Source organism: Lupinus angustifolius, chromosome LG11, assembly GCF_001865875.1.
Source record: "Lupinus angustifolius cultivar Tanjil chromosome LG11, LupAngTanjil_v1.0, whole genome shotgun sequence".
Lineage (NCBI taxonomy): Eukaryota > Viridiplantae > Streptophyta > Magnoliopsida > Fabales > Fabaceae > Lupinus > Lupinus angustifolius.
Genome location: NC_032019.1, coordinates 1,529,035 through 1,556,109, shown reverse-complemented (window position 1 = coordinate 1,556,109; position 27,075 = coordinate 1,529,035). Strand labels below are relative to the sequence as shown.

General features: G+C 32.7%; 4 protein-coding genes and 1 long non-coding RNA gene across 5 annotated transcripts; 2 read left to right on the top strand and 3 right to left on the bottom strand.

Annotated features, from left to right (window-relative positions):
• LOC109360697 (phosphoinositide phospholipase C 2-like) lies at positions 1 to 5,782 on the top strand. Its single transcript, XM_019605754.1, has 9 exons — positions 1 to 359; positions 2,109 to 2,305; positions 2,527 to 2,662; positions 2,747 to 2,992; positions 3,086 to 3,330; positions 3,756 to 3,873; positions 4,078 to 4,230; positions 4,330 to 4,416; positions 5,242 to 5,782. Exons 1-9 carry the CDS (start codon positions 60 to 62, stop codon positions 5,533 to 5,535), a joined length of 1,776 nt encoding a protein of 591 aa, XP_019461299.1. The 5' UTR covers positions 1 to 59; the 3' UTR covers positions 5,536 to 5,782.
• On the bottom strand, positions 4,839 to 24,932 carry LOC109360700. The gene is made up of 4 exons (XR_002109209.1): positions 24,492 to 24,932; positions 13,532 to 13,533; positions 8,440 to 8,448; positions 4,839 to 4,850 (listed from the first exon to the last, which is right to left on the bottom strand). It is a non-coding gene; the product is annotated as an uncharacterized LOC109360700 (long non-coding RNA).
• On the bottom strand, positions 8,138 to 11,200 carry LOC109360695 (putative serine/threonine-protein kinase-like protein CCR3). The gene has a single exon (XM_019605752.1). The coding sequence runs from the start codon at positions 10,937 to 10,939 to the stop codon at positions 8,546 to 8,548; it is 2,394 nt and encodes a 797-aa protein (XP_019461297.1). The 5' UTR covers positions 10,940 to 11,200; the 3' UTR covers positions 8,138 to 8,545.
• On the bottom strand, positions 17,956 to 21,083 carry LOC109360698 (carboxy-terminal domain RNA polymerase II polypeptide A small phosphatase 1-like). The gene is made up of 6 exons (XM_019605755.1): positions 20,597 to 21,083; positions 19,976 to 20,104; positions 19,773 to 19,893; positions 19,600 to 19,681; positions 18,562 to 18,715; positions 17,956 to 18,430 (listed from the first exon to the last, which is right to left on the bottom strand). The coding sequence occupies exons 1-6, from the start codon at positions 20,867 to 20,869 to the stop codon at positions 18,299 to 18,301; spliced, it is 891 nt and encodes a 296-aa protein (XP_019461300.1). The 5' UTR covers positions 20,870 to 21,083; the 3' UTR covers positions 17,956 to 18,298.
• Positions 24,395 to 27,075, top strand: LOC109360696 (zinc finger CCCH domain-containing protein 29-like). The gene is made up of 2 exons (XM_019605753.1): positions 24,395 to 24,495; positions 24,923 to 27,075. The coding sequence occupies exon 2, from the start codon at positions 24,933 to 24,935 to the stop codon at positions 26,916 to 26,918; it is 1,986 nt and encodes a 661-aa protein (XP_019461298.1). The 5' UTR covers positions 24,395 to 24,495; positions 24,923 to 24,932; the 3' UTR covers positions 26,919 to 27,075.

Sequence of the window (27,075 nt, the reverse complement as noted above, 5' to 3'; positions counted from 1 at the left end):
CTCTCTATGAAGAGTTGAAAAAGAAACAGAACAAAACTGAACACAATCAACTCACCGTTATGTCGAAACAGGCATACACTGTCTGCTTCTGCTTCAGCCGCCGCTTCAAACATGCCTTAGCGGAGGCGCCACCGGAGATCAACACCTTTTTCCAAAATTACTCTGAAAATGAGCTCATGACACCTTCTCAACTTCAAAGGTTCCTAGTTGAGGTTCAGAAACAGGAGAATGCCACCATAGAAGATGCTCAAGCCATCATCGATTCCCTCAAGCATTTCCATCGCAAGGGACTTAACAATGAAAGTTTCTTCAAGTATCTCCTCAGTGATAATAACCAACCACTTCCACCTTCTCTTGGGGTAAATAAAAACATGTTTTTTCATTTTCATTTTTCACTGTTTGATGTTCTCACTCGTTTGAGATAACTAGCTCTCTGGATTTGGCATTATTTGCTTTCCAATTTTCGTGTTCTTTTTTCAAACTGCTGATTGATTCCCTCTTGCCTTTTTCGTTTGTTTTGTAAGTGCTTATAATTTGGACAAGGATCACTTGTCCCCGTAATTTAAATATTAATTTTTGTTTTTATAATTTATCTTTTTAAATGAAAGAAGTTTTGTCATTGAATTGTGACTTCAAATGTGACATGAATGGCCCATCCTACGAGTTTTGTCTTGTTCCTAAAGTTGTATTTTGTGTTGCTTTCAATTAAACTTTGGTAAGCATCTTAATACCCCTCCAACATAATTTAACACTATATAGATATTGCTTAGTCCCGTTTATGAAGTAGGAACTGCTAGTAAGAAAATCGATTGATGATTAGGATTTGTATTTTTGTTGTTGTTTTACTTGGGTATACATAATAATGAATCAAATTAATTCGTTATTTGTTCGAAACTTGATTCACCTTGATATAAATTGATTCATGAATAAAATGATTTTGAATTGAACTAAAAATTGAACAAGTTAAAGAAAGAATAATCAAGTATAATTTAATAAATTAAATTAATAAACTAACTCAATTATTAAGTGAATTTTTTTATATATATTAAAATTAAAATTTTCAAATAAATGGATTTAAAGTTATCATTTCTTATTTATATATATATATATATATATATATATATATATATATATATATATATATATATATATATATATATATATATATATATATATATATATATATATATATATATATATATATAAATAAGAAATGATAACTTTAAATCCATTTATTTGAAAATTTTAATTTTAATATATATAAAAAAATTCACTTAATAATTGAGTTAGTTTATTAATTTAATTTATTAAATTATACTTGATTATTCTTTCTTTAACTTGTTCAATTTTTAGTTCAATTCAAAATCATTTTATTTAAATTTGAGCTTGTTTAATCATTCAGAAGTTTTTAAACTTGAAGTGATCTTGAACCAAAAAATAGTTTACATTAAATTAGGGTCAAAATTCAACTCAAACTAATCCTTAACTAATCAAATAGATTTGAATCTAGCTAACCGTTTAAGCATATAGACCTACTCCCAATTTTGAGTTCCTCTCCTATGATTTGTAATTGAAGTTACATGATAATAAGTGATAGTACTAGACGAGGTTGTTTTTAAAGAATGGTTTATGCAATTACATGGTAAAACCTTTCTGTCAGGTTGCTTCTTTGAGACATGGATTTGCTCTTAATATGATGTGCTTTATTTCATATTTCATTGTAGGATACCTTTCTTGTTTAGATATACCAATGGTATCATAGTGTCTTCAAGATACACCTTTACTTTTTATGTTATTTCCTTTATGGTAGATTAATTTAGGTAGCTGATATCACCTAGTGAATAAGTCTTTGTGTTTATTGGTGTTTGATTGTGTTTAAATAAGTTAGTCATTTAGTTCATTATCTTATTTTGAATAGGGATCTTTTCTATTATTCGAGAGAGAATTACTATTTTCACAAGGACACTTTCTTAACATATTGGCCACGAATTCAGCTCCTCCTGCAACTCATCATTACTTCAATAAGTATTGATCTTATTTACTGTATCATTATATGCATTCTCTTTTTCTGGTCATTGTGTTTTGATGAATTGTTTCTTCTATTCCAGGTGCACAATGATATGACTTTACCCTTGTCGCATTATTTCATATATACCGGCCATAATTCCTATCTAACTGGAAATCAACTTAGTAGCGATTGTAGTGATGTCCCCATCATACGTGCTCTAAAGAGAGGTGTAAGGGTTATTGAATTGGACATATGGCCTAATGCATCAAAGGACAACGTGGATGTTCTTCATGGAAGGTAAGTTAATGGGTCACAAGATGTTGAGTTTTATACTAATTCGCGCCTCGTATCTCTCTTTTACCTTCATTTTTGGTGCTTGTGAAACTGGATAAATGTGTGTCTGTGTGAGATACAAAATAAATATATTATATTATTTACCATTGCCAATTGAAACTAGAAATGATTTTCTTATGATTTTGAAATATAGCTGTTGACATAGCTATTTCATTTTAATACAGGACATTGACTACTCCTGTGGAGCTTATAACATGTTTGAGGGCTATTAAGGAACATGCCTTTGAGACATCAGAATATCCAGTTGTAATAACCCTAGAAGACCACCTTACTCCAGATCTTCAGGCTAAAGTGGCTGAGGTTAGTTAATTATACTTTTACTGAGATTCAAAGTGCTGACATTTCTTGTTGTTCACCATATAATAATCCTATCCAAATTTCTAGATGGTTTCTCAAACATTTGGAGACACACTATTTTATCCAACTATAGAAAGCTTGAAGCAATTCCCTTCTCCTGAATCACTTAAGAAGAGGATTATTATATCAACCAAACCACCAAAGGAGTACCTTGAGGCAAAAGAAATAAAGGAAAAAGGGGAGGCTTCACAGCATGGAAAGGCTTCAGTGGATGAAGAAGCTTTAGGAAAAGAAGCTCTAAATATAGAACGTGGTACTATAGCTGATGTCAAGGTCTGAGACTAAATAAATGATGTATATAAATTGCCGTTGCATTTAATCTTGTAGAGGAAATTTGTTAATGACTTTTGTTTTTGCCATCATTAGGATAACATTGTGGATGAAGAAGATCTTAATGATGATGATGATGAGGAAGATAGTGATGAATCAGATACTAAGTTACAAAATAATGGAGCACCAGAATATAGACGTCTAATTACAATTCATGCTGGAAAGCCTAAAGGTGGGTTACGTGAAAGCCTGAAAGTGGATGCTGATAAAGTGAGACGTGTAAGTTTAAGTGAGGGACAACTTGAAAAGGCTGTTATAACTCTTGGGAAAGAATTTGTCAGGTATTTGTTAAATGTTTCTAATGAATTCTTTTATGAGAGAACTTATTTGCATGTGCTTGACAATTCTTAATTAATATGATAGATACTCTTTCTTTTCGATATGGCTATTGTTTGAATATGTTGTTCGGCACTTCTTGCGTTACTCCTTCCTCGTGATAATTAATAAAGCATTTGGACCTATATTTCTAAATACTCTTAGTAATTTCTGAAACACTATATCTTGGGCTAATGTTTCAACCATAAGCATTTGACCTATCATCCTGTTTGACGGTTTCTGGGTATATTAGAAATTTCTGAACGCATTAACAGCTTAAGCATTTTGCTCAATGACTAATTCGATGTTTGTTATAAACTCAAACCTTTTGTATATACTGTTTAGGTTCTAGACTTTAAACTCAAACCTTTTGCTGGGTTACTATATATAGGTTTACTCAGGGGAATATAGTGAGGGTTTATCCAAAAGGTACTCGTATTACGTCTTCAAATTATAACCCATTACTTGGGTGGATGCATGGAGCACAAATGGTAGCACTTAACATGCAGGTTTCTGTTTCTCCCTCCCCTTCTTTTTCCATAAATAATGTTCCATAAATCATTTTCATTTTCAATTTGGTCCCTACACTTCATTGAGTTATAACTCAAAAAATGTCGTGGTGGAGACCAAATATAGTTTAACCTTCATAAGTTTATTATGGAATAATATTGTTTGATATGAATCAGTTTCCATTGTTGGTGGTTTCCTGGCAGGGTTATGGGAGATCACTTTGGTTGATGCAAGGAATGTTCAAAGCCAATGGTGGGTGTGGTTATGTTAAGAAACCTGATTTTCTATTAAAGACTGGTCCAAATAATGAGGTCTTCGATCCTAAAGCTAAGTTATCTGTGAAGACTACTTTGAAGGTAAGAGCTATATCAATGAGATGCCTCGTCTAAATGTCTCTAGTTTAGATCCAATCTAAGTCCTAAGAAAGTTCATACTAAATCTTATTTTATATATAGGTAACTATATATATGGGGGAAGGATGGTACTATGATTTCAAGTCCACTCACTTCGATAAATACTCACCTCCAGACTTCTACACAAGAGTAAGTTATATGATCTACTATATGATTTTGTTGTAGTGATCATAGCTTCTAAATCACTTATATGTTGAACACTATCATGTGTCGGTATCGGACACACATATCCAATATGGATAGTTCGGATTTGTGAAGGATATATATCTCTATAATATCCAAAAATTATAAATAAAAAAATAATAAATATGAAAATACGTATCTGATACGTTTTCAACAAAAAAATAATAAGATAAGATACGTTTTATCAATTTTATAAATTATTTTACTATATTTTCTAGTTTTGGTACTTGGAATTTTGGAAGACAATGATTTACAATTTCCATAATGTTTTCTACTTTTGATATTTTGATTTACCCTTATAATTTTATCATATTTGTTAGAGTAAATTACACTGACACCCCTGAGTTTTAGTGAAATTATACAAATCCCCCATCACTTTTCTACACCTACACAAACCTCCCATAGTTTTTATACTTTCATTACACCGACCACCATTGCATGAGAAATAAGTGTAATTTTGTGAACAAAAAATGTGATAAATGCAATTAAGTTAAACAAAACATGATATATTGTAGAAAAGTGAGAGTGTCAGTGTAATTAACTCTATTTTTTACTATTTTATACATGTATCATATTTTATATTTTAGAAAAAATGTGTATAAGTATCGACATATTGGATACGTATCATATCCAACACACGTATCCGTAACGTGCTTCATAGATGATAGCTTCCATATTTTTGTTGTCACTTGTTGGTTCTTTATCATTTCTTTTACTTCTGCTTTCACATATTCATCTCTTTTGCAATTGATTTGATAAACTTTTATGCAGGTGGGGATAGCTGGAGTCGCAGATGATACTGTAATGAGAAAAACTAAGGTGATAGAGGATAATTGGTTGCCTAATTGGAATGAAGTGTTTGAGTTCACACTTACTGTTCCAGAATTGGCGCTGCTTGTGATACAAGTTCTTGAGTATGACATGTCTGATAAGGATGACTTTGGTGGACAAACAGTCCTACCTGTGTGGGAGCTAAGAAGTGGAATTCGTGCTGTTCCACTCTATAGCTACAAGGGAGAAAAATACAACTCTGTAAAGCTTCTTATGCGCTTCGAATTTAATTGATTCTGTTCTCTGCATGTTTCTGCTCTACATTATCTAGGTAAATAGTTGGGTTGTATCGTGAATGGTGTGTTCAGAAATAAGTTGTGGTGTGTGTTTTGTTTTGTTGAGATGAGTGTATTCAACATTATGTTGTGTGTTGTAAGGTTTGTCAATAAATACATATATAAGTTTTGAAAGCCAATACTTCAACAGTTCAACTCATCAATAATCTAAGTTTGGTTTTGGTATTTGATGTTTTGTTATTATACTTTTGTCTTAAAAAGGGAAGAAAGTCATGGTTAGTAAGGTAGAAAATTTCATTTCCTTTTCAAACATGAATAATAAAAGAAAACTATATTAACAAAATTTACAAACAGTGCATGATGGTGAAACTGTAAGTAATTGAGGCCTTGAGGGAGGATGCGTTATTAATGGTTTTATTAGTTGAGTTTTAGAGATAAATAAAGGAGGAAAAAGTCTTCAAAATCATCTTACAAATATATTTTATTGCTCCCAAGTCTTGTCAATAAACATATATATCACTAATATTAGCTTTTAGATTTGAGAAAGGCTAAGACACATTACTTTTAAAATCATACCTTTCACATGTACTAGAATTGAAGTGAAACCATTCTTATTGTTACTCACCCAAATGTATTATAATGCATTTTCTTAGTTGGGTATCACTTATGAGATGAATTATTTAAAGGTAGCTTTTATGATACAAGACATGAAGACAAATAAATAAATGGCCTCTACCTGTGCATTCCTTGACAAAAAAGCATTCTTGCCCAACATAAATAGACATAAAGGACCTTACCGGCCATTCATAACATAGGACACACTCATCATCACCTTTGCTGTCCCAACACATTGCACTTCACAAATTTATAAACCATTAAGCCTATGGCCCATGGCCCTACCCATGTGAAGAATTTGCATGTGCCATAAATTTTGAGCCATTGAGGCACCGATCCATATTGGTTAGTGGAGAAAATTTTGCATTTTTATTATTTCATTCATGAAGAAGAGCAAATAATGGTCACAGAATGAGTCCTCAAGATGTCTACTCAGAGTTTGTATGTATGCAAGATCATTATTACTCATGTTCACATCACAGAACTGAAGTGTGGAATTGGCATTAACCAATCCACTTCTTAAATTGGACCCTTTCCTTGGTCATACCCATCATAGAAGTCAGCAATGATCTTTTAGAGAAGAAAAAATAGCTAGATAACTAGACCAGTCTATTTTGTATGGGGACCATGTTTAGAAAGATGAAAGAGAAGGAAAAATATTATATATGGTTGTTGTGGGACCAGTAGCTCAACTACTTATAGAACAAGTGAAAAATGAGAGCACTTGCATGGTGTTATCAACCTTTGAAGGTCAATCTTTGTTCACACTCTCACTTATCTCAAGCACCCGTCAAATGTTCAGTAGAAATAAGTCACATCGATGACATCTGTTATGTCATAAATTTTGCCATGATTCTGATTGATCAAAATTTTATTGTCAGGATACCAATAAAACTTTACGAAATAATATAAAATATAAATTTATGTTTTTATAATTTTTTAATTGAATTGAGTTTTCTTATTGGTTTGAGACACCAAATGAAATATGAATAGGGACATATGATCTGCATCCCTCTCTTAGAACAACAAATAAAATTTTGATTTTAGTTGGTTCGGACACAATATTTTATAATTTATTATAACTCTATGAAATAAGAATAAGATCTACGTTTTTATAATAATAACAAATATCATGTTTATTCTTATTTGACTCCTACAATATCTACTTTTTTCTACAATATCTAACACTATACTCACTTTCTCTTGGCTAAGAACAACAAAAAATTGTTCTTATTTAACAACAAAAATCAGAAAATAAAAATCACGTATTAGAGAGCAGAGTAAGAATATTCTTATTTCGTTATGAACAATCATTGTGTCTCACACATTATTTATTACAACTCCCGTGAAATAAGAAGGAATATCTATTTTTTTCCCACAATGGCAAACATTATTCTTACATCTACATTTTTTATTCTCTCTCCTCGTTTTTTATTTAAGAATAAAATTTATAAAATAAGAATGACACAGAAGAATTAAGTAAAAATATTCTTATTCTGATTACACAACCTTGAAAACAAATTGCTACTTTATTTCTAAAACTTTTGATGTTTCAATTTTATCATATTATTCTACATTTTTTTTATCTTTTAATAAACAGATATACTTTATATCTTTCCTTTCCGATTATATTCATTTATATTTTTCTTTCTAATTATACTCATTTATATTTTTATTTCTAATTATATCATCATTTATTACTCTTCTTTTTTACTACATAAATTCTCAATCTCTTTTTAATTCAGATTCCAATATGCATTAAAGGGCATTAAAGGGCATTATTTTAATCAATTTTTATATTATTTATTGATTTCTTAACATGTTTATATAACATGTAGTATCTTATATTCAAATCAAGATCAATAGAAATTCATGACACAACATCATTGCATACTTAGTGGGACAGCAAACATTATAATGTCTTCTACCAAATATAGATGTAAGCAAAATAATGCTCCATCTTATCAGTTCATTCCTTCAAAATTTGGTGCCAAGTTTGCTTATTTTAAGATAAACATCAAGTACAATGCTTTAACAGGTAGCATAAAAATTGAAGGACTAGGAGAAAAGTTAAAAAATTAGTGTACTTGTAGACACACATACAACATGCATTAGGCATCAAGGACACTATAATCTGCAATGCATGTGCATGGCATACATGGATTGCATGTTGTAAACTCTCATTTGAAAGCTTAAATTGCTACAGAAAAATTGTAAATGATAATTTCACTGGCTGTAAGCGTTTCATAAAATTCTGCATACAGCTTAATGTTATGTTAGATGTGACACTCATAAACTTTACAACTCAGGAGCATACCATATAACTTATCTGAAAGAATCTATAAGAATCAGGAAATAATTTCAATTTTGTTTCCCTTGGCAGGGTTTGAATATCAGTCTGATACATTAGAGATTATACCGCTAGAAATGCTGCCATGACTAGAATCACAAAGAGTCAAAGCACGCTCCAAATTGGCCACAATGTCAGCCATTGTTGGTCTATCCTTCCCTTCCAAATTTACACAATGCATTGCGGTATAGGCCACCAGCTCCACTGCTTCTGTTTCATTCAACTGCGGCGGTTCAACCCTCCGGTCCAAAATCTGCAACAATTCTCCTCCCATGATTGCAGGCACAGCATAATCTACAACACTCATAGGGGTGCCTCCATTCTCACCATGCTTGAATATAGCTCTCTTTCCTGTCAAGAGTTCTAGCAGTACCACTCCAAGTCCATAGACGTCACTCTTTGATGTCAAAACATTTAGACCATAATACTCAGGATCAATGTATCCAACCGTTCCGGCTGCCTTCGTAGGCCGGTAATCATGGCCTGAATCCGGACTCATCAGTGACAGCCCAAAATCAGATACTCTTGCCGTCCAATTTGCATCAATCAGAATGTTAGAGGACTTGATATCTCGGTGAATTATAGATGGAACTGCATAATCATGAAGATATTCGATTCCTCGCGAAGCATCTAATGCAATTCTGATCCTCATTCTCCAAGAATTCAAGGCACTACTATTCCTGTCCACATTGTTTTTGTCATGCAAATGGTCATATAGTGCCCCATTCTTCATGTATTCATACACCAAGAGCCTCTCATCTTTCTCTTGGCAGTACCCAACTAACCTAACCAAATGCTTGTGGTGTAGACGGGACAAGAACCCCAATTCCGCCTCAAATGCACACTCTTTCTCTTGAAACTTTTTCGTCTTGGTACCAGTGTCACCCCTCTTGATTGCTACCTCGCGACCATCAGCGAGTTTGCATTTATACACAACACCATAGCTTCCAGCACCAATCTTGTTCTCAAGAGAGAAATTGTTGGTGGCAGCAACAAGCTCTGCCAGAGTGAACTCCTCTGCCCTGTCTGGAAGTTTCATTGATGATGTTCCACTCCTCTGGCGCCGCATTATTCTTGAGCCCTGACGCATAATGGTGGATGATCTCGAAGCCAGCCTATTAACACCACCATTTGAACTGCCACCTCTAGTAATAGTTGGCTGCACAGAATTATAAACTTTCTTCTTCCCCAAACAAACACCAGTCCACAAGCAATAAATTAAGGTGCAAATGCCAGAAACAGCTCCCACTGATCCAACAATGGCAAGTACCAACAAGCCAGATGTCAACGCCTTTGACCGCAAAGGAGAAGAAGCCTGGGATGGTGGTAAAGCCAGTGGTACCGCTGAGACTGGCATTTGAGGCGAACATGGCCGAGGCTTGCAAATGTTACCTTGTCCAGAACACAAAATTTGAGACCCGGGATATATACCACAATCACTACAAGAAGATTGAACACAAGGCCCGGGAAGAATAGGAGACAAGGGAAGCTCAAACCTAGAACTATAACCATCACTATTAGACCAACCAGGGCCCCAACACATAACAGAAAAATTGTTTGTTGTCAATCCACATGTAAAATTGGAGCCAGAAACAATGGTCTCAAAAGAAACACCCTGTGTAACATTAACAGAGAACAATCCCCTACCACCCCAACAAACAACAGAACCATTCCATCTCCTAATAGCACAGCTATGTTCAGCTCCAAGAGCCAACCCAGAATACTCAAAAGACCCTCCTTTTGGAACATCAATTTGACCAAAATTGTTACTTCCTCTACATACCAAAAACCCATTTGAATTCAACCCACAAACATGTGAGCCACCCGCCACAATACTCAACATAGACATGTTCCCAAACTCACTCTCTATCTTTCTAGCAATAGACCCATTACCCCAACACCAAACTCGAGAACTGTTCTTCACAATTCCACAAGAAAAACCAGACCCAGATGAAATAGAAGCAAAGTGATTATACCAAGGTGACAATTCAAACGCGCTATTGATTCTCCAACACGACACCGTTCCAGCACCAACAATTGTAGCGCAAACTTGAGTGTCACCAACAGAGAGATTCTCAAATAGAACAGTGTCATTGTTGTAAAGTCTTCTACTTTCGAAGGTAACATTGGAGGAAACAGTGTCCCAGCAGAATAAGCTGTAGTTACCGGACCTGAGGCCGCAAAAGTATTTTCTTCCGCCGGAGATGGCGGAAAATGAGACGTTGGGTACGACATTGATAACGTAGCCGCTACGGTAGCACTCAATGCGTTGGGTTGGTTGTGATGCCACGACGCCGCAGACGGTAGCGGAGGCGTCACTGACAGCGAGGGTGGTGCCGGAGCCTAGAGCATCACATAATGATAATAACAAAGAGAAGGTTAAGACGGCGGTGACGGTGAGGATGATGGCGGAGGAGGGTGATTTAGTTGTCACCATCTAAAAGGGTAGATTTTGAAGTTTGGATGATGGTGGGTTGTGCTAGTTTATGCTTCATTTGCAGAGAGAGAGAGAGAGAGAGAGAGAGAGAGAGAGAAGAGAGTAGTGAAAGTGTGAAACTTTTCAGGGTGTTCAGTTGTTGAGGTCTTCTATGGTGGACTCTCTCAGTTGTTACACATCACAATTCACAAACATGGATTCAAACATTTCGAGAATCGAGTTTAGAAGCTGCTGTGGTTTTTTTAGGCCGTGTTTGGTTGGTTCCTCCTCCTCAAACTAAAGCATGAACCTTTTTTAGTTATTTACATGTATATGGAATATAAGGAAAGTGTTCATATTGTATTTATTTGAACAGAATATTGTATTATATTTTTGACGAAAAGATATTGCATTTGTTTGTACTATTGATGGTATCATACATCAATTAATTGTTTTTAGATACATAGTTGTTTTTCCTATAAATTAAATCTTTAATATTTTGATCTATGTGAGTTGATAAATTTTTTATTAAAAACATGTTAGTAATATTGTATTTGATGTTAGAAATATTGGAAATATTAGAAAGCACACTATAATAACAATATGCAACAATATATATCAAATATACCCTTGGTTAAATATAAAATATATAATATTAGGCTAATATACAAGAAACACATTTCCTTATTATGAAACAAATATACCATTGGTTAAATAAATAAATAAATGCTCTATAGCAACGAAAACAAACATAATTTAAATAAAGAATGCATTGAGAGAAATATTATATCCCCTCACATATCAAGCTAATAATTCTCATATAACCATGAAATAATAAGATACCTACTTTAATTAACACATGACCACTTCATATGAGAAAGAAAAATAAAATGGGTAAGTTGATAACAAAAAGCTCTAATCCAAATATAACAGAAGCCGTTATCAGAAGTCAAATACTATAAAGCTATAAGTATGGCCAAAGCTCAACTAAAATAACTGAAAACGCTCCTAAGTTTCCTGCAAAAACAATCACCTGATCGAGAATAATTCACATCCCAAAACATGGCATTATCAAAGCCATATATATCAATGTTCCCTTTTAGCCAACTAATTAACTAACGTAAATTCCAAACCCACTCGCACTTGATGATATACCAAAAAATATTGAGGAATTAAGAGGATTGACTTTTGCTACAAGGAAATAAAATTTTAACTGCAATTTGTTTTGAAGAAAACTACTGAATATTTGTCATTTTCCATTTATTGATCAAACATGGTCTACAAACTTTGAAAACAATATATCCTTTAAACAAAAGTATACATCTATTAAAGAATTGCTCATGCATAAGATAGAAAATAATGAATAGATATATATTTTGTTTTTTCATCATTAACAGAAGTACATATCAATTAACAAAAGTTGCAAAGGTTAATAGGTTTGCATGCTTTAGTCAAATTTGTTATATTGAGTAATGAATACAGAAACACTATATATTAATAGTAAAAATAAAAACTAAATTGAACGTTAAAACTTTATTATACGTTATTTAATACATTAAAAAGGTAATAATTTAATTTTCAATATTTTTTATTCTTTATTGCAACCTTTATGAATAAGATTAAGAAAATTCATCAAATAAAGTTGATAAAGAAATAGGAAGAAAAATATATCATTGGTAATATATGAGTTTTATATATTATCACTCCATCGTTGATGTTTAATCAAAGAATATTGTTTCCATTTGACAAAATAAAAAGATGTATGTCAATCAATTCAAAGATTACTTGACTAAAGCTAAAATAAAAAAAGTCTCTTTTAAAAATAAAAACTAAAGTATACTTATAATCCATATTTGCTTTTGTTTTTTATACTAAGCAACTGATATAGAAAGATAGGAATGGTGATAACATGTTCTCAATGATGTTTTATTCTATATCTTAAGTAAATCATATATTAACATATTGATAAAATAAATAAAATTAAAAGTAAAAAGTAATTAAATGGATATTCTAATTAACTTGAAACATGAAGTATTGGAGACAGTGATCTCTATCCGATTATATAGTTATTGCATCAAATTTAGTGCTAGTCAACACGACCACCGCGTATAGCATTTACCACGTGCTTTCTACATATATGCATTTGTAGCACACGTAAGTAATGCAACGTGGATCATATGAGTGTTTGGCCATAAAATCCAGAGGATTCTGCGGCGATTTTATTCCCTTTTTGAATTGAAATTAATTAGAGTCAAAACTAATATCTCAGATTTGATTTTCTATTTGTTCTGGTAGGGTAAATAAATTAATTATTTTTTCCATTTAGAACTGTTAGAGATTTAGATTTTATCGTTATATTAGCACGTGGTAAGTTTATTAATGTTAATAAATATTTTTTCAAAAGTGGGGCAAACTTTTGTGATATTTGAAATTAAAATGTAGAATCATATATTCAAATGAGTATCACTTTATGGATTTTTGTTTTTGACCACTAAAGATAAAACAAAAGGGCAAAAACAGACTTGAAAATGAAAGAGGGGTTCTTTTGCAGTTGGCCAAGTACTGTGAAGTTTTAATCTCAGCGGATAGTAACACAAAATGATTGAATTTTACTCCTCTTTTAATAAATATAATAATAGTTGTATGATGTTTGAGGGATTTTTTTTTACTAAAGATGCTTTGTTTAAATCACTAGATTCAACTAGTTTCAGATTAAAAATATAAGAAAATAAAATGATAGAGAATTCACTTACTCCGAGATCTAATGATTTAAATTTATATTTAAACTATTAAATGATGTGAAATAAATTTTTTAAACTTACTTCTTCGAATATTCCTAATTAAATATTCCTAATTAAAATTGAAGAATATTAAATTGTATGTCATAAAATGAGGAAAATGGAGAAGATGATAAAATAACATTGGAAGTTGTAACATGCTTTCATCATAGTACAAAAAAGTAATATATATTATAAAATAATATTTCTTATATTAATGATTAGTTTATAATTAATATATGTCATTTTATTATGGATAAAAGAATATATTATTTATTCATTTTTTTCGTTCTGATAGCTTAATCGAGTAATCATACTTTATCAATTTCAAGAGTTATTTTATGATGAAAATATAATTGTTCTTGTCTAATTTTAATTATCAATTTGAAAAATAATTGTTTAATTTCAAACTCTCTAATATGAAAAATGATATATACTTACAAATTTTCATATCATTGTAAGAAAACTAACATATGTGGCAAATTAATACTTGTTTATTAATTGATTTATAAACCATATATCTACTTTGTTGTGGAAGATGATATATCACAATCTTATAACATTTGTTTTTTAGTCGATAGCTTAATCAAGTAAGCTAGTTACATACTATAGAAATTTCAAGAGTTATTTTATGATAAGAATAATTGTTATTGTTAATTTTAATTATCAATTTGAAAAATAATTGTGATATTTTTTTACTCTTTTAAAAAATATTAAATAAAGCTCATCAAGGACCGATTCCAACGGGGTGAAATTAAAAAACAAAATTAATGTAGTAGTTAAGAACGGGTAAAATGAGTTTTGCAAATGATCCATATTAAGAGGAAACTTATGGATGTAGTAGTAACAAACGTATAAAACGATCCATATTAAGAGGAAATTTATGTAACTCTTGTGTGGAAGAGTAGTGCAAAAATTAAAGAGTTTATATTGCAAAAATAAGGTAAAAATATATAAATCAACTAATATATCACAATGATACTTTTAAATAATTTCACAAGATTCAAAAAAAATTAATGGTGCAACTAATATATATTTTAGAGTATCCTTTTTCGTTCTTAAATGAATCTCATTAATTATTTTATATTTGTTTACATTTTTCAATAACTTAAGCAACTCAAACTAAAATCACCGTCAATGGTGCAACTCTTTTTAGTTCTTATCTGGACTAGACAAACATACTCACATTTATATTTATCTCTTGTAATATTTTTTCATTTTTTAATGTTGACTCACAACTTTAAGAACATTGTTTATTTAGCTTATGATTACGAAATAAGAACAAAAACGACTCTTCTCTAATGGTGAACTTGAACGAAGAATTGTTTATTTTGCTAAGAACAATTTTTTTGTTACCATTGTGGGTGCTCTTAGAAACATATACGAACAAACAATTAATTTCCTAATTAAATTATAAAATGAAGGGTCGTGTCTCTAAAATATGTGATCTCATATATAATTAGGGATGAAAATAAGTTAGCTTGTGATATAAAAAACCAAGGTTTATTTTAGGGTCAGATAATGACCTTTAACAATATGATATAACATATAAGTTTACTTAAAAGTTTCTTAGAAGATGAAGGGTAATCATAAAGAGACACTTGCGCTTAGTTAAGAGGTAATTTACATCACTAAGATGTGTAAATTTAATTTTTTAACAACATAGTGACAATGTTTAAGTGTGAAATTTTAAGTAGGTGGACTTCATTTCTAAGTAGTGGCACAATTAATAGATAAACCCTTTCGAGAAATATTCTACTATTCACTGTCAAACATGTACGAATAAAATGTTATGTCCTTATTATCAAAAATTTAGAGATACAACAGCATTAACAAGCAATTAATTAGTATGTTACTTTTTGACCAATTTATTCATAAAAAGCTAACATGTAATTAAGAAGAAGAGCATAAATTAAAGATAAAAGCGCCAACCATTAGGACAGTGATAGTTAGCTCTCTTGAACATGCTGATACCAATTTTAGAATGACATGCACATGGAAAATGTCTATTTTGTTGGTAAGTTTGTACCCATTTTGCCTTGAAAGAATTTCATTGGCGTCTATCTATGAGTTGGGTGACACCCTGAAGAAAAGGTGCCGAAAGAATCATATATAATTGGAATAGTTCATAAAATTTTAAGAGTTTGTTTGTGAGTTGAGTTTTGGAAAGAAATAAAAAAAAATGAAAACTTAAAAATCATGAAATACACTTACGAGATAATTCTAAAAACTTCGATTTCTCTTCATTTTCCTGTAAAACTTAACTTGTGAAGTAACCCTTAAACAACAACATGTATGAGACATTGTGTTTTGCTTTTGTAACTATAATCATGGCTATGCTGCAAAAGCTTGGTACAATGATTATTCAGATTAAACATAACCATATGCTCCTCACAACCCAAAAGTAATTAAATACTATAGGAAGACAAACATCCTTGACATATGTATACTTTACAATCAAATCTTCTTCTAATCAAATATAGCAATTTATTTCATACAATTAGTATGTAACCTTTGCGTTTGTATATTCTTTTGGGTAAATTATATGTCTGCATTCTGCAATTGATGCACAGATCATAGGGGATCGATGACTTTTATAATAAGACATATTTTCCTTCAACTTTTTACAAGTGCACTTCTACTGTTAACATTTAGTTCTGCATTAAACGAGGGAGGGAATGGAATTTTTTTTATGAAAATAACAAACACATCAATTTCGTAATACAAAAGGTTGTTGTTTAAGTTGCAATCAATGTTTTATTGACTGTTGATAAATGATTTTTGTTAATGTCTTTTTACATTACATGCTTGCCTAGAAGGAAAAAAAAGTGTGTACATGAAATTATATTTTATCCCGTACCAAAAAAAAGTATAACTATCTTATTAATTATTTTTATTAAAAAAAGACTGTACATTGATATTCCACTATAATTATTCAACCAAAAAAAATATTATTGAACTAGAATTCGAAAAAGTATATTTATATGTACCAAAAAAAAGATTGTAAGATTACTGTATTGTATATTTGTTTATTCTTGAGATCAAGGTTTGTGATTGACTTGCTCCACTTAACCAAGAGCCAAGATTGTAAATTCATATTGCTCTAGAATTCCACGGATAAAAAAATTATCATTGTAATGCAAAGATGAAAATCTTCCTCTTTAACATCACATATCATTAAATATGACATATCAATCCTCTGAGTAAGATAAATAACATGGAACAGTACTTTTAAAGTCAAAAGGAGACAATTTGACAATGCAACCGAATGAGTGTCTAGGAATAAATAAAGTGTATTAAAATAGACAAACAGAACATACAAGAGAAAGAGATCAAAACCAGGTAGAGAGAATAAAACCTGCAGTTCCAGCTCCTTTTTGTCAATTCATTTAGGGAACTGAATATATCTTCAAGGGAATAAGGGTAGGCCAAGCTGGAAAAGATGGAAAGAGTTTATATATATATATATTTTTTGTTTTTACAACCTAAACACCTAACATGATGTTGGGTTTTAGTAATAGGATAAGACGAGTATGAATCTTCTCCATTAATAGAAAGATAATTCCATGAAAAATCAAAGAAAATTTAATATATATATTTATCCTTTTAAGTATAATAAAATGATATTTTTGTCATTCAAAATATAAGCAAATTAAAGTAAGAGAGAGTATCTCTATTCACATTAGGCATATGCCCATACTCTTAATCAACTTGGTTGCTTTGCCCTTTGCCAATTGCTACCCAACACATTGCTGGAGACTTCTGACAGATACCGTCCAATACATGTTGGAATCTTATATCAAACAACATAAGTTAGGCCTTCTAAATTATCAATCTAAAAATGACTATGGATCGAGTTGTTGGGATTCTAAATTATTTTTTCATTCCCTTTGTTAACTCACTTGTAATTATAAAGTTCAGTCGCACTTTAATTAAATTGTTCTTTTAATAATTTATCAGCCATGTAATATAAATAATTATATTTGACTATAGATTATCTATAAATTTGTTTATTCAAATTAATTTATTACATGAAAAACGAATTTTGCAAATGGGTATCTTGGAGTAATGTTAAATTTTCTTGAGTTCAAAGAAGTGCCCTCCGAATACATTCTAGAGTTAACTGCATGTTAATACTATTTCACCCAACTCTAACTATTGAGATGGGATAATGCTTTAATGATAAATGGATCTCATACAAATCTTATATAATTGTACAAGAAACAAATGATTGTTGATAAATAATGAATGGTTTAATGATTAAGGAATGCTTGGACTGCAAATGGTTATTAATAAATAATTGTACAAGAGACAAATGAGATAATTCCCAACATATTGGAAGCCTATAAACAAGAATCAGCATAATTCCCAACAGATTGTGAGCCTATAAACAATAATCAGCATTCTGGCAATCTACATACATAAATGATGAACTGATTTTATGTCAAGAAGCACCACTGGATGCTCCAGAAACAACTTTATGATATACAAAAAATCTATTGAGTCCAATCAGCCGCGGCGCTTCCACCATTATAATTAAGAATTTCACAAAAAAGGAAAAGAAGAAGAAGAAAGACCTTCATGGCAAATGATCTTAGTCCTACTATGTCCAGAAGGAAGCTGGAATCCCTTGCTTTTGGAACCAATCACTCATGTGGAACTTTTCATAGAGCATAGGTCTTACATCTTTCTGCTCAGAGAGTTGCTTCAGAAGTGGAAGAATGACATCAAGAAGCTGATGAGAACATGCAAAATACACATGAGATATAGAGAATATATATCATCAAAATGTCGGATTAGGCGGTTTTATTTTACTTTATTTTGTCGGTGGTGATTTTAATTTTCAATAGCACATGATTTATGCACCTGTGTGTCATGTGGTTGCCCAGCAGAAAATGGGATGCATGGAATTCCATTTACTGGTTGCAATAAAAAGCTGAAGGGGTTGTTATCTACAATAACAATGCGGCATAGATCCTTTGAGATGCAGCTAAGATCTTTGACATGTTCCCGATATTCCCTGCAAGAATCCAGCATTAATAGGACTACTTGTACAGCTATGTTTCGAAGACTCCACTCTGAACTTTCAGCCTCAAAAACATAGACAACTAAACAACTTCAAAATTCAATGAAGGATCCAGATTAATCAAATTTGACATTGTTGAACAACTTTTATCCAGAAACTGTGCGCAGACTGAAGATAGTGTAAAAAGGAAAGAATTAAATCGTCACATAAATGATAAAAACAAACATACATGTGTGTTTGGAGTTACAGAGGCCAGAAATCTAACACTTTTGTGTTTTGTCTAAATAATACCAACCCCATGTTGTTTGGTTTCTTTTTTTGTTATGTTGAGATTGCAAGATATTCTTACAAGTTCAACCCATTGAACCACTCATGAGACAAATCCTCATTCGACCACAGGAGTAGAAGGGTTACCTAGTATTCCAGTCTCCCCATACCAGTTGTTTCCTTGTCATTTTATTTCACACCAACAAAATTAATCTAGAAATAATCAAAAGAAAACTTTTGCTGTTTGGTTCTTTTATAATTGCACAAAAGTTTCCTCCAGTTTTGAATTTAGCAGAGGCACATTAAGTCCAAGAAAGTCAAGTCATATCATATGAATGCAACAAGCTTGCACCAAATATCAGTATCTGTAGGTGTTTTATCAGTGTTGCCAAGATAAAATGATCTCTACTCAAACTTATAAAGAAGACGGAAAGAACATGGATTATAAGAAATACCAAAAACATGGAATAAGGGGCAAGAAAGAAAGATCAAATGAATTCTAAAACATAATTCATGTATTGTTGCCTGGATACTAGTAATGAATGAACAGCAAGAAAAATTAGTTACATGAAAACAGATTAGTGGATCGAAAATGAGGCAGAACCACTTACGTGGTAGTTGTTGAGGGCCGATAAAGTCGTAAACTAAACCGATTTTCCATGTCTATTATGTCAACAAGGGGTCTAGCATAACCTGTAAGAGACATATATCATTCTGAAATTTTGAAAAGATCCCCCAAAACAAAATGATGTACGAGTATACAGCTTAGAATTTTGAAGCAAACCTTCAAGACCAGCAGTAAACAGCACCAAATCTGCAAATTCACTAAGTTGCCTTATGAATTCTTTCAACCCAGGACGTTCAAATACGGTAACATGGCTGATTTTCGGTTTCCCTTCTCCTTCCTTAAAAGTCCAACATGCCCAGGTGAGGACATAATATTGTAGCTCTGGACAAGCAATACATACAAGTTATAAAGTAACATACCTTGTCTGAAGGCGCACATTCAAACTCAAACCAATTCAAACCGGCTTCAGTAGCTTGAGTACGCAGTGAAGCTGGCAAACTTGATGTCTCATATGCACATACCAGCGTTTCATCCAAATCAAGTACTACCTACAAGTGCAAATGTAAGATCAGAATCTACACTACAACAGCAAATTTGATATAAGATTGGAAGAGAAGATTTGGGGTTGAGGAAGGAACAAAAGACAACAAAATAAAGAATGACATATTTTGCAAACTTATAACAGCTCATCAAAATAGCACCTTATAACAACTTTTCTCTCTTGTTTTTGAAAAAAAGTTCAACCTTGCAATTTTTTCCTTTTTATTGATAAATGAAGTTCCGAAGATTTATTTATTCAAATATTGAAAATCAAGACAGTGCTAATGAGAGTTTACAACATCAAATATCAACAAATTATAAAAAGGCATAAACTTTGAACCAAGAAAGTTTAAATAATAAAAACAGAAAATCTAGTCCTCGTCCACGAATACCATGTTAAATTCATTTAACAGAAAATAAACTTCATAAGTACAAAAAGGGACGGAATTAATTAGTTGTAAATAAAGTACCAAATTGGGTTTATAATTATGATATCATACCATGAGTTTATGGGAAGGGTGGTGGTCGGAATCGGCGTCGGTGATTTCAACGGATGCGGCGGCGGAATCAAGGTGACCGTGAAGTTCAATTGAGGGTAGAGGCTTGAATGATGTATTAGAAGAAGAGAAAGAGAGTAAAGGGTAGTGAACGAGTGCTCTTATAATCTTAAAGAAGAAAGTCAACCAGCTCAACATTGACTTCCATAGTTGCTGAGTTCGTGGCGAGTTCGACGGCGGCGAAGAGTACACTTCTGTCTGAGTCAACTCGCCCATTTTGGATTTCGATGTGTTTATTATGTGGTGGTGGCTGCGATGATGTATTATTATATATTTCAAGTAGATGGGGTGGTGGTGGTGGTGGTGGTGGTGCGACAAGGTCTAGAGAGAGAAAATGGAAGAATGGAAGAGAGGGAGAATTTGATGATTCTGTTCTTACACGCGCTACCGTGGAGCGTTTTGTCTTATTTGTGTGACCATTGTCTGGATGGCATATTTGAATAAAGGATTTAAATTTGTTATCCAAATTATTAGCGTGAACAAATCAAAGATGTGTGGACGATGATTGGAAATAAATAATATAATTGATTTTTCTATTTTTAAATGTAAGGAAAATTTAGATAGATATGTCTATCAGCTATGTTTTCTTAACTGTCAACATCAAAACTCCAGAATTAGACAAACTTTTTTTTAGCGGAGAAAAATTATATAAATATCAAGACAATTAGTTGATAATTACATAAATGTTTGAGTTATAGAGCTTTTAATTAGAGTATTAGTTATGCCCTTTAAATAAGTTAATATATCTTTTTAAAATATTTTCTACATTAAAATTCTTACAGTAACATTACTTATATTAAAATAATATAAAAAATAATATAATTAAATGTTTTTGAATAGCCAAAAGTCTGATATGATACTAATTTAAATATACAAATTATTATGATACTAATTTATTATGTTAAAGCTAGATAATAGACTCCAAAAGTGTAATCAATTTCCATATACAAATTAATCCCTCCAGGACTAGAGACAGTGTGGTACTTCTTTATGCTATGTACCAGAAAACTTGTATGAATAGAACTATAGCTAACAAACTATAGTAAACCAATCTTACTATTTTCAGATTTGTATGAACTTCAACGCGTATATTAAAAATTTGTAGTATTTCATTATTAATTTGTTTTTGATAAAAATTGTATATATTTTAGCTTCATTAAATAATATTGTTTTCATGCCAATTATCGGTGGTTCCTAGTGGGGAGTTGAGGTTGATGACTAAGTTATGTTCAGTTTTAGTGGGATTGAGATCATCTGTCTCAAACGGTGTCTCATTTCATATCTCAAGCCAACCATTTTATTACTTTTTTATTTTAAAATTTTTAAGTTATCTACGTGTTACTATATGATTGGCTTGGAACATGAAATTGGATAATATTAGGGACATATGATCCCCACAACCTCACTTGAGGTCATGTGATATTACCACACATACATGATATTCCCACAGCTAGAAGATTTATAATGTTATTTTGTGTAATTTCGTAATGTCGAATGTAATTAACTCATGCAGAGAGTAACACAATTTTCCGTTTTCTTAATGATGCAAAACTTAGTGTACTGCACCAAATGCAATCGGTTCAAGGATCCCCAATACTGTGCTACTAATGTTAGAGTCAAAAGGTAACAGGAAGATGTTACTTTGTGTTGCTTATAAACAAACCAAAATTGTGATTGAAAGCTTTTGCCATATGAGGAAAATAAGCTCATGTGATCATGACTGATATGGATAACTTCAGCTCAATTTTTGTATTCCTTTCATAATTTTTTCCACTCTTTTGAATTTTGATGGTGGGACTAGTTCATTCTTTTCATGAAAATATTAAATGAAGAGAAGTCGTAATTTATTTAATTCCAACTTTGATTATTTCTCATGCCCAAATTAAAATTAGGAGATATTATTCATCGTATTCTTTGTCAGCTGCCATAATCCTCCTTACTTGGAGTATTCTCCAATGCAATTTTATATCCATATTGCCTTCTTAGAGAACCAGAAACAAACACATTTGAAAGTCAAAGAAACAATAAGAGTCTAATGAATAGGATAAAATTATTTAATACAATATGGACAAAATGCTTTCTTAAGCAATTTTGGTTGCTGAGGCTGTGGCACAAAGAAGCAACATAAAGAAGGGGTCAAAATTATTATTTTTAATATCTCAGCAGCCAACTTAGAAGCATAAAGGCCGATACATAATCATAGTGGATATGTCTTGATAATATAATAACATTGAAGCTGTGAAGAATATATAATCATTAATCCTTTCCCCCTCTCTTTCATTTGTTCCACTTATAATATTTCTTCTCCTTGCTTTTCCTTTTGACCTTACCGTTGATTAATTTTCAATGATAGTGTTGAGTTTGCTACTGGACGAGGATTATCTGTCCCAAACTTAGCCAATTAATTTATGATATTATAATATTCTTTTTAATTAAGTTAAATTTTTTAATTAGATGGAGACACCAAATGAGACGAGAATTGGGGATACATAATCCCCATCCTTTGCTATTGGATCTTCCACAGTCCTAGTATGTAACAATTACCAATCCAACCTGAAATTGAAGACATAGTTCTGAAGGCCCAGCATGACAAAGGCCTGTGTTTAATTCCCACTACTCAGTGTAAGCTTCACATGATCTACAACTAACTATTAGTCACTTTCTCAAGAGATATTAGTGTATTTCTCCTTTGCACTAATAGGTCAAAACCTAACAAATGCTTATTTACACTATAAATAATATTTTTGAATTCTTAAAATGGAATGTTCTAGATACGAATATATTTTTAATTTAGCTACACCATAAAACATTATCATATATCTTATGTATGGTTTGCTTTTATTGACAAATCTTTATATTTTTCTATAATATAAAGATTTTATGTGTCTATTTATCTATCGTGTTTCGAAGTTACATTAATTTATATTTTAGTGTTTTCTCTATAATATTTTATCAATTAGGGTAAAAAGTGAAAAAAATAATGATATATATTAGGAAAATGTTTTAATGGATATAATTATACTTCTTATAATATATAAGATGTAAATAGAAACCAAGTTAAGAACAAACACGTTCCTTTACTGAGATGATAGATAGTAGCATAATGTTGTTAATAATTCTTTCTTTTTGAAGTGCTACTATAAGAAACTATGGTTCTGTTTTTCCAAGGGCTACAGTAATCAACAAATGTGAATGGAAGAGGTTTTCATGGTATAGTGGAAGGATGAGTCAGCAAGCATCCGATAATAACAATGGTCATAACCTTTTAGATGCACCATTTTCTTTAACTCTCTTATGCATGAGATTATATCATTATTCATATATTCTAATACAATAGTTAAGAATCATCAACTTTATAGTACTTGTGCCACCTTTACACCACTAAAAGTACATTTAATATAAAAAGGAGAATAAATTATATCAAAATAAATTATTTTCTACTATCTCTAAAATTATAAATATATCATATTTAATTGATTTCTATAAAAAAAAAAAACATGTCTAAAAATAAATAAATAAAACCTATTTCATAATTTTAGTAATAATTTGATGAAATAAATTATCTCACACTAGAGGCATCTAGCCAACCGTTGGGATAATGGAACGGTGGGACCCACACAAAATTAGAGTTGCATTTCAATCTCATTTACTTGCATTTGCCTTAACGTTAAGGATTAGAATTATATAATTGACTTTGACCAAAGAGAAGGAGGAGGAAAAGTCACACTTTCCTCTCTTACAATTAAAAAGGACTTCACCTCTTCTTTTTCCCTCGTCTTCTCGTTTTTTAATTCTACTTAGTCTCTCTTGCATCATCATCATCACCAACAACAACAACAAAGGTGTGTCTTTAAACCTATCATAAAGTTTGTTTTTATTATCTTGTTGTTTAACTTTAGTTTGCTTTGGCTGGATTTGACCAAAATACTTTGTGGGTCTGCTTCTAGGTAGACCAAAGTTTGAAACTTTGGTTTTAGATTTAGGTTATGAGTTTTTGCTAGTGTTTGCTCAATTTTGAGATTGTAGTGATAAGAAAGTAAGTATTGGAATTAGAATACCATGTTGTTGTCTTTGATAGTTGATTATACTGCGAAGCATCTAATATTATTCGATGAAGTTGGTATAGCACGCTCTTTTGCATCTTTATTAGATATTCTGGGAATAGGAAGATTTGTTTTCTGATTTAGATTTTTAACTGTTTTTTTTGCTGTGAGAATGGTGACGTTTAAATTGAGTGGTTTATTGAGTTTATGCTGTTCAATTCTGCAGGATTTGGGGCATGCGCTGTGGTTCAAAAAACACACTTTCTACCTCAAATCAAGTCATGGAAAGTGAGTTTCAGAAGATTTTGCTTGAATTGTCTGCGTCTGATGATGTTGAAGCTTTCAAAAGAGAAGTGGAAGAGAAAGGATTGGAGGTTAACGAGGCTGGATTTTGGTACGGTAGAAGAATTGGATCGAAGAAGATGGGGTATGAAAAGAGGACCCCTGTCATGATTGCTTCTTTGTTTGGAAGCACTAACGTGGTTAAGTATATTATTGAATTTGGTATGGTTGATGTGAACAAGGTGTGTGGTTCTGATAGGGTCACTGCCCTCCATTGCGCTGTTGCTGGGGGTTCTGAATCCTCACTCGAGATTGTCAAGCTCTTGCTTGATGCTGGGGCAGATGCTGATTGCCTTGATGCTATTGGCAACAAGCCTGTTAATCTGGTTGCTCCTGGCTTTAATCCTTCGTCCAATTCACGAAGGAAGGCTTTGGATTTGTCTCTCAGAGGCGGGAAAGGCGATCAACTCTTGTACGAGACGGAGGAGATGCCTTCTGAGAAAAAAGAAGGGGCTGATAAGAAAGAATATCCCGTTGATATATCGTTGCCTGACATAAACAACTGTGTATATGGAACGGACGAGTTTAGGATGTATAGCTTCAAGGTGAAGCCATGCTCGAGGGCTTACTCCCATGACTGGACCGAGTGTCCATTTGTTCATCCAGGGGAGAATGCAAGGAGGAGAGACCCACGGAAATACCCTTACAGTTGTGTTCCCTGCCCTGAGTTTCGCAAGGGGGCCTGCCAAAAGGGAGATTCCTGTGAGTATGCACATGGTGTTTTTGAGTCCTGGCTACATCCTGCACAATACCGGACAAGGCTTTGCAAGGATGAGACTGGCTGCAATAGAAAGGTCTGCTTTTTTGCTCACAAACCTGAAGAGTTGCGCCCTGTGTATGCTTCCACTGGTTCAGCGATGCCTTCACCAAAATCCTATTCAGCTAGTGCACCTGACATGACACTAATGAGTCCATTGTGTCTCAGTTCGTCATTGCCCATGTCAACTGTTTCAACACCACCAATGTCAACTTTGGCAGCTTCATCTCCCAAGAGTGGAAACATGTGGCAGAACCAAACCAACCTTAATCTATCATCATTGCAGCTTCCGAGTAGCCAGCTGAAGGCTGCTTTGAGTGCCAGGGATCTCGATTTCGAGATGGAACTGCTCGGCCTAGGAAGTCCTAGCCACGCTTGTCAACAGCAGCAGCAGCAGCAATTGATTGAAGAGATTGCTAGAATTTCTTCCCCATCCTTCCGAAGACGGATGGGTGATTTGCATCCAACTAACCTTGATGAGCTGTTAGCATCTGCTGATGCTTCTACATTATCTCAGCTACATGGACTTTCTGTACAACCTTCAACATCCACACAGATGCAAACTCTAAACACCCTTCAGACGCGCCAAAACATGAACCACCTTCGCGCAAGTTATCCATCCAACAACATGCCTTCCTCTCCTGTGTATAAATCCTCACCATACGGGTTTGACTCATCGGCTGCTGTCGCAGCAGCAACAATGAATTCTAGGTCTGCTGCCTTCGCGAGGCGAAGCCAGAGTTTCATTGATCGTGGTGCTGCAGCAAACCATCTTGGGCTGTCTTCACCCTCCAGCCCCTCCTGTAGGCAGTCCTCTGCCCTTTCAGATTGGGGTTCCCCGACTGGGAAGCTGGACTGGGGTGTAAACGAAGATGAATTGAGCAAGCTGAGGAAATCTGCTTCATTTGGGTTCAGAAACAATGGGGTATCATCCCCTATGGCACAATCAGAACTTGTTGAGCCAGATGTGCCATGGGTTCATTCATTGGTTAGAGATAGGTCGGAGAGATTTGGTGCTGAGAAGAAGCAGCAGCAGCAGCAGCAATATGATCTCAGTAAAGAGATGCTTCCACCATGGGTAGAGCAGCTGTACATAGAACAGCAGGAACAAATGGTAGCATGAGTATTAAGTGCTGCCATGCGAGATGCTTCTTTAGAGGCGATTCTGACCACAAAGTTCTATTTATTATTTATTTGTTTGTTCTGTTACTACTATCCAACATTACATATAGTTAAGGATTGACAAAGTTCAGGTTAATCCAGATTACATATTTGATCAA

Excerpts from the sequence above, each read along its gene's own strand:
- LOC109360695 (XM_019605752.1), bottom strand. The coding sequence starts at position 10,939 with ATGGTGACAACTAAATCACCCTCCTCCGCCATCATCCTCACCGTCACC.
- LOC109360696 (XM_019605753.1), top strand. The coding sequence starts at position 24,933 with ATGCGCTGTGGTTCAAAAAACACACTTTCTACCTCAAATCAAGTCATG.
- LOC109360698 (XM_019605755.1), bottom strand. The coding sequence starts at position 20,869 with ATGGGCGAGTTGACTCAGACAGAAGTGTACTCTTCGCCGCCGTCGAAC. Across the intron at positions 19,682-19,772 it reads GTTTACTGCTGGTCTTGAAG|GTTATGCTAGACCCCTTGTT; the intron begins GTTTGCTTCAAA and ends TGTCTCTTACAG. Across the intron at positions 18,431-18,561 it reads GGCAACCACATGACACACAG|CTTCTTGATGTCATTCTTCC; the intron begins GTGCATAAATCA and ends TGTTCTCATCAG.
- LOC109360697 (XM_019605754.1), top strand. The coding sequence starts at position 60 with ATGTCGAAACAGGCATACACTGTCTGCTTCTGCTTCAGCCGCCGCTTC. Across the intron at positions 2,306-2,526 it reads GTGGATGTTCTTCATGGAAG|GACATTGACTACTCCTGTGG; the intron begins GTAAGTTAATGG and ends ATTTTAATACAG. Across the intron at positions 2,993-3,085 it reads GTACTATAGCTGATGTCAAG|GATAACATTGTGGATGAAGA; the intron begins GTCTGAGACTAA and ends TGCCATCATTAG.